At 38.7% G+C, this 16,782-nt stretch overlaps 1 protein-coding gene across 1 annotated transcript in view; it reads right to left on the reverse strand.

The window, feature by feature from the left end:
* grid2 (glutamate receptor, ionotropic, delta 2) overlaps positions 1-16,782 on the reverse strand; it is a 437,970-nt gene that overhangs the window by 339,281 nt on the left and 81,907 nt on the right. Inside the window, exon 6 of the mRNA XM_077561716.1 lies at positions 14,877-15,032. Within this exon, the coding sequence (XP_077417842.1) occupies positions 14,877-15,032 (156 nt within the window). The remainder of the gene's footprint in view (positions 1-14,876; positions 15,033-16,782) is intronic.

Here is a 16,782-nt window from a genome sequence, read left to right on the forward strand (position 1 = left end):
ACCAGATAAAAGAAGATATCATGTACAAAGACTACAAAATCCAAACCTCTGTTTAATTTCAGCACAAGATAACATCCCACTTGTCAGATTCCCTAGGTCAGGTACAGGAGAATGACATGTCAATCATATAGATAAATGCCATGGGACTGTCTCCAGAGATTGCCTAGCCTCGGCATTATTCAGCAATTTGTCCCAATCTGGTGTTCCCTGAAACTACTAGTCATGTGCCCAAGCAGAGAAGAAAAGAAGAAGCAGTGAAAAATTGAAAGTGAGCCACATGGCTGAAATTTCTTTAAAAATCAGGGATTTTGTACCAGTTTCTAGTAGATCACAGGGAGAATGAAAAAGCCGGCTGAATTCAAGCATTTTTCTTCCCTTCTGATCAATGTCAGCAGGCTGATTAATGGATCTCATGTAGTGTCAGGTGCATTGAGAATAATTTCTCTTCCTTTATCTACTCAGAAAATAATGGGTTCTTTAAATGAAAACAAACGTAGTAATGTCGCATCCAAAGCATGCACGAGTGATACCTCCCCCCCCCGGCACGGGTGCTCACGGATGCGACATGTCAAGTGCATGCGTGCGCCGTGCCCACGGGCAAATGGGACCCCACAGAGACGATGGTGCCCTACGCACTATGCGTACTCTGCGTATAGGGCGCGGCGGCCCTGGTCTTGCCAGGAATAAAATCAGGAGGTGTTGAAAGGCAAAATGGATTTGCACAACTGCTAAAGGTGACTGACATCCTCTGAGATGAGCGCATTGTGTGGACATGGAAAATAGCTCTCCCGTTAAGTGGTTGCAATCTCTGCAGGACACTGATAAAATATGAATGGATTAGTTGGTCCGCAAGGTGCAAAGTAGATGCCGGTATGCCTTTTGAGGAGTTTACACCAAGCACGATGGTCCCTAAAGGAAATTTGTGATAAAATCCCTTCTTGACAGATAGCACACTCGTGGAAACTGGAAAGCCATTAGTGTTCAACCGACAACACATCAGAATGTCATAAGCAGCGTGATCCCAGGATAATACATGTCAAACACTTTATCCTTAAACATCTCCAGAGTGTCTCCTTGGCCAATATTTCCCTCCTCATCATCCTATTCTCACTGCCTCTCCACTTGTCATCTTTTTATCTTTTTTTCATTATCCACAAAGTCATCATCATCAAAACTCCTCCAGTGCTCTCTTCATGACATGACTATCGTAGGTGGTCATTTCTTGCAATTTGCCACACCCTTCCCACCTACTTGATATTTCCTGGCATCTGTGTACTCCGGGGAGTATCTTTTCAAGGACATTTCAATCTCTTCACGAGAAAGGCCTTTGCAATGTAACTTCAATCCTTAATTTTTCACCAGGCTGTTTTTTTGCCCGACTGGTTATATCATGAACATTCGAGAAGCACAACTGAGTAAATGTGAAATAGGAAGAAGGCAGTAGTTTAAAACCTTTGAAGAGTTGAAAAACTGCTACAACTTGATTAAAAAAAACTAACAAACAAAAAGCTTTTTGGAACTTATTGTTTGGGAGATGTTTCCAATCCAAATGCAACAGAGGTTCCCTAAAAGTTTTTCATAAATGATTGTGGATTAAAATTCCACCCAATTTCTCATCATTGAGTGAAACTGGTGTAGGGGTGGCCCTTTTTGCTATACTTACTAAAAACTTTTATTCTAATTAATTAAAATTAACATTTTATTATAAAATATTCAGGCCTATTTAGCACGGGCATTTTAACAAAGCACAATATAAATTGAAATGCGTCCACATGTTGGCGAATGGTACATTAAACACCAAACGTGGGGTGAGCAACTGAGCATTTTCTGGCGGTGCAATTGCACTTTATAGTCAATGTAGAGTATTTCGTACCGGCGGGCGGGCACGGATGCGCGCTGTGCGGTGCGGATGACGCATTTGTAGGCTATTTGGAGCAGGACACGGTACGGCGCACTTAAAATCAGCACATTTACATATTCACCAAAAAATAAATACATTTCTTCGCACCAGCCAATCGGCTTTGGGAACAGCCTGCAAACACACGGTATCCTGTACAGATCTGTATTCACCCGGAGATAGTAGTAAGTGTTTACTTGTTTAAAACTGTTGCTAGCTATAGTGCTAACATTAGCTAAAGTATTTAGCACGGCCACCAGAATGCAAGTGAAAAAGTGGAAGCGCTCGAGGGGCTCTCATCAAAGAAAAAAAGAAGAAGGTGCTGAATAGGAGAAAGAGTGGCTCACCTGTAGTACAATACTCGGCAGCGCTCTCTTTTTTTGACATAATTTACCAAGCGTCCTTCTCCAGTGTGCACAATGAAGCTGCCGGTACTCACAAACGCCAGCGAGTAGCAAGGCGGACACTCACTCCCGTAATTGGTGTTTAATTCAAACAGACACTTGCTAGCAGCGGGGGGGGGGGGGTTGCATGCGTCACCACAACATCCTCTTTCAGCCATTTTATTTCGGCTTGAATTTTATTTTGGCCGAATGCAGAAAAATGCATATATTATGGCTGATTTTGTTTTAAATTTCAGGCATGGAATCCTTGAGACCTTTCCGTGTGTCCTGTTACGATAGACCTGGTGGTCCAGGGCTGACTAGGGTTCACTACCGAATGAGTTTTGGTGGCAGCTCTCGTTCAAGACATCAAAAATTGTTCAAATGAGCTTGGAGGCTCCCACATGGGTGATTAATTAGTCGAAAATATAATAAAAAGTAACCCAAAGAGCTCCCAACAAGGCCTCTCCACCAGCGAGTACACCATGCAAGGGAAACACCCCCAAGTTTTTGAATATCCTTCCCAAAATATATTTAACATCTCCAGAAGGTGATGGTGGTCCAACATATGACCTTACAAAGCCTGTATGGTGTTTTTCCCTTCCACTCTCCTGTATGTCTCCTGTATGTCACTGTCCCGGTCACAGATGATGAGATTCTACGGCCATCACTCATGAGTCACATGTCCATGAGTGCAAAACAGGCAGGTTCATTTAAACCTCTGTGTCATTACTGCGTCTCCTTTCGTCATACCGTTTTTAGCCATCCATCTTCCCTCCCGGCCACAACTTCTTCATTCTGCCTGTGTCTTCACCACCAATCTGTCACTCATAAATCCGTGTAGCGCACTCATCACTCATATCTTCACACCATCCCTCCACTCTGGGTAACCTCCTGACCCACTGCTTTCTCCTTGGTCTTATCTTTCCGTCTCTGATTCTTTCTGACTCTCTGACAACCTTCTGGCTGAAAAGTGTGAGGGAGGAACAAAGTGCTGCTCCTGTCTATAAACAATGTCCTTTATGCCTGCCCGAATCTGGGTCTGCGTGCCTGGCAAGTGGGAGGGAATGGTGAGCAATGTGTGAAGGGATTAATCCACCGTTGAGACTTTTTGCCTCAAGAACTTCATCCTACAACAGAGTACTTTCCTGACATGAAACTAAGTTGTGACGGACTTCAAGGAATGAAAAACTGAAAATAGACAATAAAGTGAACTAACAAATATGGTGGTCTGACAATGCAACATCCATTGAATACAAAGTAATTGTCACTCCAATAGACACCTGTGTAATACAATGCAAGTCGTGAACTAACTAAAAACAGAAAATAAATTCCTCCTTGTTATCATCAAGGGGGAAAAAAAGTATAAACTGTAAATACCGAGATGACATTAACAGCAGCGCCCAATGAAAAAAATTATATCAACAGTTGCACAGATGAATTCATATAATAAATGGACCTGAATGGTAAATGCACTTTGAAGAAAGCTAAATGTAATACTTTTAAGACCTTTTAAGGCCACATTGTTCAAATGTATTACCTCACGATGACAAGATGCAAACAAATGAACGTAATATTTACAATATCCATTTATTTTTTTAACCACTTACTCCTCACAAGTGTTGCGGGGGTGCTGGAGCCTATCCCAGCTGGCTTCAAGCAGTAGGTGGGGTACACCCTGAACTGGTTGCCGTATTTAAAATAAATATGACACATTTTACAGTCATTGCAGACTATCAGCGTAGCTTAAAATCTGTCACAGTCTTTACTAAGTTCTCCAAGTATAGAAAGTATAGAGTAGCAATTTTTGTTTGTGGTATTTTTCAGACCTTTGAAGAATCAGATTTAAGTGATTGCTCGTCAGTGTTGTGTGTGTCTATTAAGTTTTGCTTCATTTCTCCAATGTCCGTTGTATTTTCTTACTTATTTTTCATTTGACATACATTGGACAAGAGGATTTGTATGACTTAATTGGGAAAAAAAAGTTTTTTTGTTTTTTTTATAGAAAAAAATTTAAGAAAATGTATGGGTCTGCACTCGTATCCTTGTTTGCATCAAAACTTATCGGCCTTGCTCTGTCAGTACTTTTTGTGCAATCCTGATCACTAGCAAACCACAATAAAAAAAATTAATTGAAAAAAATCTCTACTGGGAGAGCAAATTGGAAATGAGAAATAGGGCTTCCTGTGCGATTCGTGGCTGTTACGATTTCTTTAGGGCAACAATAAATACACGATAAACAAATCAAGGTTATTCCAGAGGAAAGGTGTTCCTCCCTGAGGTCTTATTAGGGCTTACTTGGAGTCTTAAAATCAACTGGACTTCATGAAGGACTATAGTCGGAAAATAATAAAATAGAAGTATATAAAATATAGCTGACAAGCAAAGATGGCTAAATCACTCTAAAACAGAAAAAGGGGCTCTGACTTTTATAATGTGTGAAGTGAAAGAAATGTTAAATACTTGTTCCAAAAGTTAATTACACCTCATTTTATTGGTCATACTTTTCAAACAGGAAAAGCAAGTTGCCTTTATGTTTGAAATGAAGGGCACATTTTTTGACCAAAGAAATAAGAGTCAAATAAAAGGAAATTCCTAAGATGAGAACTCCATGTAGAAACGACACATTTTAGCACAATTTAAAACAGCATTTTTTGTCAAATTGCCTTAAGGTTAAAAAAAAATTCCAGCAATTTTTTTGTCTTGTTTAATTTAGTCTGTTTTGAAGGGCTGGCCCTTTTCACTTTTCACATACTGCTGGGCCAATGGCGATTACTGATTTTGTTACCATGACAACTAGGTGTGAAACTAGAGGTGAGCACCCAGAAACAAAGCATGCATCCTATTTAGCCATTATTTATTTAACCAGGTAAAAGACAAGTTGGGACCAACGTCTTAGTTACAATGGTGACCCGACCAAGTGGTCAGCAACACACTATACAGTATATCTCACAAAAACACATCACAAATACAAACACTACATAAAATCATTTTACATAGCATTCCATTCCATACAAGTTGGCCGTGCGATTGATTTCTTCTTATACTTGCCTGACACATAAAACTGTTAAAATGCTGCTTAAAAAGCTACAGACAATTTGGCCTTTGGCACATCCATACATCTATTTCTGTATCTATTCTATATCAACCCTCCACACAGAGTTTCAAACCCATAGCCTCAGAGCTGTGAGGCAGACATGCTAACTACTGTGGAGCATGGCATACATTCTGGAAATAGAATTGATCTCAATAGGAAATTTGTTTTGAGAGTCGACCAGCATCATGGAAAGGACTTCCAGCTAAGCTTCCTAAGCAACTGAAAACATTTCATCACCCTGCATGTGTTTATCTTTGAGGTTGTCGGGACTGCGTTAGCTCTCCCAAGGCGTTTCATTATGTGTGCCTGCAATATCTCGCTTCTCCCTTTACATCTGACCCTGATGCTTTGTATAAACAGTGAAGACAGATATGCTACAGTATGTGTAATTGTGGCTCGCGCCGTCAAACAGGTGGTACTCCTTTCACATTCTTCTACTTGTCACCTCTTTCCTCCTTTTACCACGTTTGGCTCTATGTCAGTCAGTCTTGGTGTGATTTAGGCACGTCACGCATTTGTCAAGGAGAAGGAGAGTACTTGGAAATGTCACTATGGCAACAGAGTGTGCTGACTGACAGCCAGTCAAGCTGGTGCCGAGCATTCGACAAAGAGAGGCCAGCAATGACAATGAGCACAAGACTCTGAGAGGGGGAAAAAAAACTGTTTTACCAACAACAAAAAATGTCACCACAATACATATTTGGAGTTAACTTTTTTTCCCCTTTTTTAAAAATCCATGTGCCTAAAAGAAAGTGCAAAAGCATTGGATGCTATTGGGAGGGGGTTCCAGGTTCGTGGGGTATCAGGGACATTTATAAATGTATTCAAAGGCTTTTTCCACTGGTCAAGGAGCCCCATGGTGATTTTTGAGTACAAGAGAGCAAACGTCTGAAAGGATCTAGGACCAAAATATTTTCATAGTACAATGAAAATGCATACCAAGGTCTGCCATGTCACTCGTAATACAATACTGTAAAGTATTGTTGTTTGACTCTATTATTATTATTTATTTATTTGTTTATTTGCACACCTTAAGTCCTTTTCACAGCCATAACTATAGGATTCCTTGAAATAAGGCCTGGTATCAGCCCGATACTAACGCTTGGTATCAGTACTCACCCATCCCTATTATTTATAATAATCAGGAAAGTTGAAAATGTACCTAGCCCTCAAATATGACTCTCTTGTCGCATCATCCACTCAACTGTAAGTAATTTGAAAGTTATTTGAGTTTAATGTTATGTTTTCATAGTGAGTCATCAACTTCACTGCCATGCTCAGCCCACATGCGTTCATCAAAAATGAATATTTATGCAAATTAGCGTTGCCCTTATATCCATGGTTCAAATTTGGTGGCAATCAGGCAAAATGTATCAGACAACATTGTCTATGTAGAAACCCTGGATATGAAAAAAATGATGCTTAAAAATCTCAAATGGCAGACTTCGTGTGTCTTAGTTTTTGAGATTGTTGTTGATCTACTTATGGTAAACGTGCCTATCAAATTCCATGTAACTAATTAAAACTGGCTTCAAGGCTGATATTATTATTTTATTTTTTTCATTACATCCAACACCAGGATGACGTGCAAAATCTTCTTCTGAATATAGTAAATCCCTCAAAATGTCTATTATTTAAGAGTGACCAAGACAAAGAAACTTGAAGTGGCCCAAATGAGATGCTTACTTATATAGAAAGTTGGCACTCAAACAGTACAAGAGGGAGTTTGTGTGACAGTCAAAGCTCAGTATGGGCAGGAAGGAAACGTTTCAATAGAGCTGTACTATGCAAATGAGCGACCCGTCAACAGATCACCCCAAATTGAATGCACGGATGGCCGCACTCTCCAAAATGTCCCACTGGTTTGTTCCCAGCTGTCAGCTGCTGGATTCCACCACACAAAAGAGCACGTTGCTTCTAGTTCAAAAAAGGTAAGCGTTGCGAATGGCAAGGCCCTCTCAAAGCTCTTTCACACTCATTTGAATTAAAGACAAAAGTCAGAAGGACTCAAAACAACAGGAAACAAAACAGATGAATGGTGATGGGGAAAGTGGGAAAGTGGGAAAATGGAGGATGAATCCAGCAAGCAACAAAATGTGTAGCATCCGTTTATCAAGACGCGTAGAGAAGAGTTTATTTCATAAAAAAAAATATTGTAAAATGTGACTAAAGACACTTCTTTTTTATATGAGTTTAAATTAATTTTACAGAATATTTTTTGTAAAAATGTATAATATTTTTATTAAATTTGAGCAAATTGAGGAAAAGTGGTTTGGATCATGGATGGATGAATGACTTCTAAATATATGATCTTTAAGCATTTTATTTTATAATAAAAATGTTCTCAAATATGGCATTTTAAACACATTCTAGTGTTCCATATTTAATAAAACAAACAAAATTCAACTTAAAAAAAACTTGCTTTATTCCAAAACATTTTTGATTGATACTGATTGTAACAATAATTTTCTCCATCGAATGTACCATAATTTTCTTTCATGTCATAATTTTCATAAATCATTTTACAAAAATAGTACTAATAAAATAATTGTAATTATTATTTTATTTTGTATGCATATGCGCAAATAAGTAAATATTTTGCTGGTACATAGTACAACTTTTTGAAAACATTTAAAAAACATCGGTATGTATAGAAATGGACACATGAATGAAGGACAGCGGCTTTCAGTCTCTGACTGATGGGATATGTTTGGAGAAGAGGATGTCTTTCATCTCCATGGCTGTCAACGTGACCGCTATTCGGAATTAAAATGAGCTTACCACTAATTTAGTGAACAGTTTCATGTCAGCTAATGAGGCCTTTGTATTCATCAAACTGCGTTGGGTTGAGGACCTTGATTGTGAATTGTCAATCAATGTGGAAATGTGCTGCATGTGTCGAGTGTGCTGGACGTGGTTGATTGGTGGTATGTTGATGTGTCCTGTGACTTTGATTGGCAGGTATAAGATGTTATAGAAACACAACTATTTTCTATACAATAACATTACATATGACTATTATTAGTTTGTAGATGCAAGGATTTCACAGTGTACATACTTTTGCCATACTAAAAGTTTGCAAGGCTTTAAGCAAAGCATCGCACTGTTCCTAAAGAGAAACTAGCACGCAACAGATGAATGAGAACACAAAATGCGACGGTAATCCCGGGGATGCTCCGTGCAGGATTAAGAACACGGGTCAACATCGACAGCAGCCGCCGAGCAAATTTTAAAGTGGCACACGGCGAGCTTTGCCAGCAGAAGTACACAAATGTCAGGTGTAAGACGGGTCTTGGACGCGGACCTACAGCCGAATATCCTCACAAGAGGGCCTGAGCGTGTGCCAAAACAAAAGGCTCGCAGCCACAGCTGCCAGCTGAAAGAGATTGACGCAAGAGGAAGCCGGAGGAAAAAGAGGACAGAAACTGTGTCGGCTCTTGAGCACATTTTGAGTCATTCTATGATCAGATAATGGAGTGGGCTTAATGATTGGCCCATTTTAGTCACAACTATATGATTGACAGGCAGGACATTTGAGAATTGAGTTTGAAATTGTTCAAAACTGAAGCCCTGTACTATTTAAACTGTAGAACAGTGAACTCAATAATGCACATCTCAAATGGAAAAACATGGTTGACACCCTTGCCTTATTTCAAGGTATCGGTACTTAGGACGGCAGCCAATACCAGTATACAGTATGATGCCCTCTTGCGGCTCTTTTACGATCAGGAAGTTAGAAAAATCGAAAATTGCCATAAAGTTTATGCAATTTTAAGAAAAATGCTATAGCGAGATACGTAGGTCTTTCTTTAAAATGATCTTTTTGGGGGGTGTGGGGGAGCGGGGATTTTTATGTATCAAAAGTACTAGTGGTATCGGTACTTGGTTTCGGTGACCACTCGAGTGTCTCGTGCTGGTATTAGTCTGAGAAAAAGTGCTGTCGAACATCTCTACCAATGACAATATTTTGTAAGAAAATATATATATTTTAAAAGCAACTGGAGGTCAGCAAAGAAGGTTAAATTAAGATAAAATTATTACATCAATAGAAGTGACTAAAATTAATATAAAAATAGTAACTAAAAATATTTTTTTAAGTTAAAAGATTTTATTAAATACATTATTTGACATCTTTAATTGAGATGCAATAAATACTGTACTATTATTATATTATTGGCATCCAAATTGGTTTGCATCTTACATTACTATTGCATTTTTTCCATTATGTTATGTTGGAAGTAGTTTAGTAGGATTTAAATGTATTTAAAAAAATACAATGTATAGAATATACTGTATATTAGCAATAATAAAAATAATATTTTTTAGGTTAATTTAGGATATTATCTCTATTAGGATAAGCTTTTTAAAGGGACTGCAACATGAAAAATCAACTTTTTGGAGCTTTTAGCCATGTTATAATACTAATTCCTCAACAAAAACTTGACCAAAGTTGTGTTTTCCTCAATTCGCCAGCGAAATTCTAGGTTATTCTGCTCTCCAAGCACCAGGCCCTTCCAACCTGAGATTTGACGTTATTGCATGCGGCCCCACCCCCGCACTGCCTCTGCGGACTAAACGCACGGCCACTTTCTCTGAGACCTCCCTCCATGGGATAATGACAAAAGTAGCCTTTATCAATAAACAGTTTGTCCGAATGAATTCAAAGCAATTAATTATTCTTCACATTTGCAATGCCAAAGTGCAATGAAATGACAATTGGCTGTCTTAAAATCCATTGGCTGACACTGGTGTAAACTACAAGTAAAACATTTGCGCCAAAGAATTTGATTGAATGGATGGTTTAGTGGATAGGGTGCTTTTTTTTTCTTCCTCCTTTCCTCTAACCTCTCTGCTCCCCCTCCTCTTACACGATTTTTCAAATGTTTATTCATGAATTGATGGATTGCCTGACCAAACGCAGAGATCTAGCAGCCCGTGAAATTTAAAGTCCATTTTAAAAATCGGCTTAAAACCTATCAGGAGGAGAGGCGGGGTTTTACTGAACCGAGCGTTTGACTTCCGAGTAAGAAAAATAGACACCGATAACTCATATTACATCGCGATTGTGTCAAAGGTAAGATTTCATCATTATATGCCAATAGTTAACTGTGGAAGGCCTTAAAATACCATGGTGTAGTCCCTTTAAGATACATATATCATTTTATAATGATATCTCAATCAAAAACACACATATAATGAAAATTGAATTCCTTTTTTACTGTACAACAGGTTGGAAATGCTTTGATGGCTGAACCTTTTGAGGTTTCATTGTATAATGTGCTAAACTTGTTTTGTATTGTTTTTATTTAATTCTGTTCCATTACCACTTGTTTTCATACCCTGAGCAATCTTGAAAAGAAGATTACTACTTTCTATAAGGCCTGGTTGAATAGCTAAAAAAAAAAAAAGTACTGTCTTCTTCAAGCAACAAACAATTAAATGGTATATTAATATTGTTTGACGACTCACGGCTAATTTTAAGATGAACTCAAAATATTTTAATTGACATAAAAAAATAAAACGTTTTCAATGTTGCTGAATAGTTAGAACAAAAAGAGAAGGCAACAAACAACATTAAATGTAAAAGGTTACATTTACACTCTGCTGCCCTTTGAAAAGTTTATTTTCCAACGCACGCACGATGACTGTGTACTCATCAAGTCGGGAAGCCTCATTTAGTTATTCACATCGCACTCAAAGTGGAGTGTTTCCTACAGCCTGAAGGCATTCACTTCATGCTGACTTTAGCACAACGCCACATAATTCCTACCCCAGTTCCACTGCCACAACTGATAAACTGAAAAGATGACAAAAAATATATATTATACTAACACTAATCCTTTGAAACTTTAATTAAAGACTTGGGAAGATGAAGCCTTTTTTTCTTTAATCATTGTTCACATACTCCACTTTGACTTAGCCACCATGATAATTGAGCTTCACAAGTGTTTGAAGCATTTTCCCAACGACAATCTTTCACGTCAACAAATGACTATGGACAATTTTGAAGATCAAAGACAAAAAAATTCTTGCAAGAATTGGAATATTTGGGTTACTTGCATGACTCAGTTTACACCACAGTGTCTTTTTTGCAACTACTCAAAAGTTTGAGCGGTAGAACCTCCAATTCAGATTTCTTCAGATTCAAATGTGATGATAATGGAAGTGAATTTGTTTTATTAGTCTTAACATTTAAATAATTATGATGTCATGGTACCAGAAATGTTTTCTTACTTCAAATGTATATGTCACCCTAACATCTAGAGGATATTCTTCATCTTGTCACCACAAAACTCATTTAACATTTCTATGCTGGCTAAAGTGAGCGTGTTTTACGGCTCATGTGTTTATGCTGATGTCGATATCTAGAGATGTAGGAAACTAGGGTTGGGAGAGTACGAATACCAGCAAACGGTAATGGGCCGACAGCCGGCCTTATTTCAAGGTATCTGTACTTGTGATGGCGACTGATTCCAGTACCAGCGCCCTCTTGTGGCCATTTTACAATTATGAACAAGAAATTAAAATAAACTTAAACGTCCATTAATGTCTTGCAAATTTAAGGAAAAATTCTACATTTGGATAAATAGGTCTTTCAATAAAATTATCGGTCATAGTTTTTTGGGGGACGGAAATTTTATGTATCAAAAGTACTAGTCGTACTTAGTATCGGTATCAGTGACTACTCAAGAGTTTAATTCGTATCAGTCTGAAAAAAGTGGTTTTAATATTCCCATTATTAACGTTAAAGGAAAAAAATATGGATCAATTACATTTTTTGTAGTCTGACAGAAAAGATTTTGTCTGAAAGTTAAAACATAAATAAATAAATAAATATAACACCACTGCCACCTACTGTAGTGGATATGCAATTACATGTTATTCTTGTTTGGCAAAAAAACAAACAAAAAAAGTAATTTCCTCAGGCCACAGGCACTTTCTTGCAAAAACTACATCAAAATGGCAAACTCACTGCTTCCCTCTTTTTTTTTTTATAGTAACATGGGAAATATTAGCACAACAGTAGTGGGCACGTGTGGCTAAGCGTAAATGTGCTTCATGTGTGTCAAGACTAAGCGGATATGAAAAATAAGACGAGACAACTATCGAGTGGACTCCCCCCTGCGGGTCTCGCTCCTCGCTCACCACTTCCTCGCCTGCCGCCTTCCCATAGACCGTTATCCAATTAGGCGTTCATCATCGCTTTAATCAATGACGACACGGACACACTGACATGCATGCCTCACACACGTACGCACACACTTTACTCCACCTGTTTTCTACAAGTATTGGGTTACTATGGCAACACGGGGTGGGTTGTAGGGAGTGAAATGTAAATAAAAGTGACAGGAGCAGATCCAGATTTAAGTGACATGCGAGCGAGGAAAATGGGAGAATGGGACCACGCACGTATATCAACGCTAATAAACAGGCACACACGAAAAACCCTCAGGGTAGTTAGTGAGTGCAGTAAATCATTTGGATGAAGCTTTTAAACAGATCATTTGCTGGGAATAAAATCCACTAGGGCGACTCTATTGGTATAGGCACCTGCATTGTGAGAAGGTTATCATGTAGTGGCATTTTGTCTTACCAGCATTGGTATGAAACACTCGGAGTTGGTATTTTACGAACAGTGGGAGATGTAATACCGATCAGCATCTGTTGAAACTTTTCCCCTACAGAAAATATTGTTTAGTAATTTTTTTAACTGTACAGGCCAGATCTGTTTCCTGACTTATGTTTGTCATCTCACTTCCTATTTGTTAAACTTCTGGGGTGACACCAAAAATAAATAAAATGGAAAAAGTCAAAGACTCCTGTGGAGTAAATCCTTGAGATGTTCACTGAGCTGAATTCTCAGGAGATTTGCTGACGAATTTCATGATGATTTTGTTTGATTTCAGAAAAATATTTTTCAGAATATTTAAATCCAACATTTGACTTTGGAGGCTCTATGGCAGAGGTGGGCAATCTCGGTCCTCGAGGGCCGGAGTCCTGCAGGTTTTGGAGGTTTCTCACTTCCAACACAAGCTGATTCCAATCAACAGGATCGTTATCAGGCTTATGCAGAGCTTGCTGATGAGTTGATTATATATCAGCTGTGTTGGAGAGGGGCAACATGCAAAACCTGCAGGACTCCAGCCCTCGATGCCCACCTCTGCTCTATGGTATAACCTAAATCGGAACAATTTATGCAGAATTCCCATACATTATGCAAATAATTTACAGATAGCCAGGAAGTGGTACGTTTATCTTTTGACTCTGTTCCTCCCTTGACCAACACGGACAAGTGTTTAGCTGGCTGTGTTGCCAGTGAGCCAAATCCAGAGCGGCAGGCCATCAATGAGACTGGCAGACAAAGTGGCGGTCTGTTCAGCACCAGGCAACAGGAAGGAAGGCCAAGCTGCATTCACTGTGCAACTGTGCATAAATGTGATTTACATAGCGGCCAGTGGGGACCGTCATTAAGATTCAAAATAAACATTAGAAAACCATTTGGTGTGCCCAATTTCAAATTAAAAGCAGCAGATGAAGGTTTTTGTTTGTTTTTTGAATCCATCTTGGAAAGAAACTGTATGGAAAATAGCTGTAACTGTAAAGCTACAAGAAAAATACAAAATATAAATGAACATGAATAAATAAATAAATACATACTGTACATACATCATACAGGAGTCAATAACTACAAAATAAAGTTGCATGCAGTCACAATCTTACAAGACCAAAGTGTTCATATCAGAGAAAGAAAAGAAAACAGTTTTTAACTGACTTTCTTGAGGGGCACACTCAAAAAAGATAAAGTCAAAGAATGATGAGAATAAACAAATACAGTAATGAAGTCTGATTATATTGATATTTCAAAGGGGATCACAATCTTAAGGCTTCTCTGAAGAAAAGAAACAAGTTTTGATTTAAATGCACACAACATACAAAACAAAATAAATAAAATAATAAAATAAAGTGGTTTTACCCAAAAAATATTTATCCTATAAGGAGAAAGTCATCATTTTATGAGAGAAAAACTACGCTTCAGCTATTGTCATTGTAATTACAGAGGAGTAATAATAAGAAAAGAGAACATTTTATAAAATCTTATATTATCTGAGAACAAAGCAAAAAAAAAGGCCAATCTTACAATAATAAAGTTGTGGTTTCAGGAGAACAAGGTGAAAACCCCCCCAGAGTAAATACAGTGCATATGTTTCTATGGGGAAAAAAATGCTGTAAAATTACAAGAATGACCAAAACCATTGTGTGATTATATATTATAGTATATGAAAGTTTCTTATGAAAAATTGCTACATCACAGCATTCTGTTAAAGGTGATAAGGAAAATAGTGTAGGATTTTGGAGTGCTCTATGGCCCTGTATCCCATTAGTATAGATCTGCCCCTGCACTGAGCAGATCTCCACATTCAGAGCCAAAACAAGAGACAGCAAACTAACTCCGACTGAATCAGCAGCGCTACAACAACAACAATGTGGGTTCTCATACCTTCTTGCACAGCCTGGAAGGGGTTGTTCCCGTCCACGAATTCCACAGAGATGGTTATCTTCTCCGTCTCCAAAATCTCATTGTTCAAGTTGAGGTCAGCCACGGCCAGGCGGAACACCTCGTCGTCCTTCCGTGCAGACTCGTCGAAGATAGCGCCTAGCGACCAAAATAAAGAAGGAAATGATGAATCCTTCAGTCATACACTTTGTTTCTTTTTTCATTTTGTGTGCTGCATACAGCAGCTCCATCGGAATATACGCTTACAAGCAAGAATTAAACAGTTTCGCTTGTAGTCTTCCATTACTTACTTAACCAGAAAACCACAGGACCACTAATTGTGTTAGACGAAGCAGTGAAGTGCAATGACTGGAGAGTGTGTGCGCTTATGTGCAAATGACTGCGGGTTATATTAATAACCAGAAAGGTTACACTCACTGATTAGGTTGGCAAAGCTGTGCCTGTAATTGGTGTTGTATTGCTCAATGAGGAGAGTCTCACGCTAGCACAGCAGAGCAAATTGCTCCAAAATTCCTCAGAGGGTAGTTAGATAATGATTTTGGATATGATAAAAGAAAATGGCAAAAAAATCTAGAAAACATGAAATCACAGGGTGTAAGCGGGCCTCTTGCCCCAGGATAAGGCCACCACATCCGCGATACGATACCAACTTGCTTACCCTTCATCAGATTCTTTCTGTTTTCGTTATTTGGAAACGTGAACAAAACAAGTGTTCAACCTTAAAGGTCCCACAGCATATCGACAACCCGATACCGCGTCCTAATTCACTTTGCACTAAATTTAATTAACCTTCAGAAGGACACCTCACATTTGAAATGCGACTGCAGATTGAAGGCAGCCGTAAACTTCAAGCCAACTGCTGCTTCATCACAAGTCCTCATGAAATATGCATCCTTCAATAATGGGAAGCATCAGCGTTTGGCAACAGTAAACACCTCCACTCTGATTGAGCATTTGTTCTTTTAATAAGAACAATGCAATATAGATGAGCCGTGACACGCTTGCGATGAAATTGCTCGGAACACGCTGCGTACCGATTTGGCCATTCCTTTCTTCTAAATAACACATATGCTAACTATTGGCTGACACATATTTTGTCGGTGTAACTCTCTTAACTTCATCTTGGTAGTAAACTACATCCATAATCAAATTTCTTTGTGCTAACTCACCCAAAGCCTTTTAATGCTTAACCTTAAATCTAACTTCAGGGGCGGAGCTACAAGGTGGCCAATGGTAAATGGTACTTCCTTTATATAGCGCTTTTCTATCTTACAAGGCCCTCAAAGCGCTTTACATTCGACTACTCATTCACCTACTGATGACGCAGCCTCAGGAGCAACTGGCGGTCCAGTATCATGCTCAAGGATACTTTGAGGTGATCACAATGGCACAGGATCAAACCCACAACCGCTGGGTTGGGAGACAACCATTCTACTACTACTAGCCAAGCCTCCCAAATGGTGGCCTACCACCTACATCTAACTCTCACCGAAGTGGTAAAACCTAATGCCTTACCTAAACTCTAATACTGGACTTCCATGTTCTGTTCTCTGACGCACAGGAAAGGTCATACATCCTGTCACGGATCCAACAGTGAAACAGACTAGGTGCCCTCACAGACTTGGATTTTTCTTGATTTCTTGCACTGACTCATTGTTTAACTCATTTGCTCCCAACTACATATACAAATGTTCTATTTTAAATATTGCCATGGTTCCAAACATGTATTTATATGTTTTTTTTATGCTAGAGCATAAGGAGGCTTTGATGCAGCCTCTGACCTGAAGAGGTCGCTTAAAGCAATGGTAGTTATTACAAAAACGGCCAGCATGTGGCAGCAGAGTATAAGAGATCAACCAGGGCTATTTGGCAAAAAAAGTTATTGTTT

This window comes from Vanacampus margaritifer, chromosome 3 (genome assembly GCF_051991255.1).
Source record: "Vanacampus margaritifer isolate UIUO_Vmar chromosome 3, RoL_Vmar_1.0, whole genome shotgun sequence".
NCBI classification, from domain to species: Eukaryota; Metazoa; Chordata; class Actinopteri; order Syngnathiformes; family Syngnathidae; genus Vanacampus; species Vanacampus margaritifer.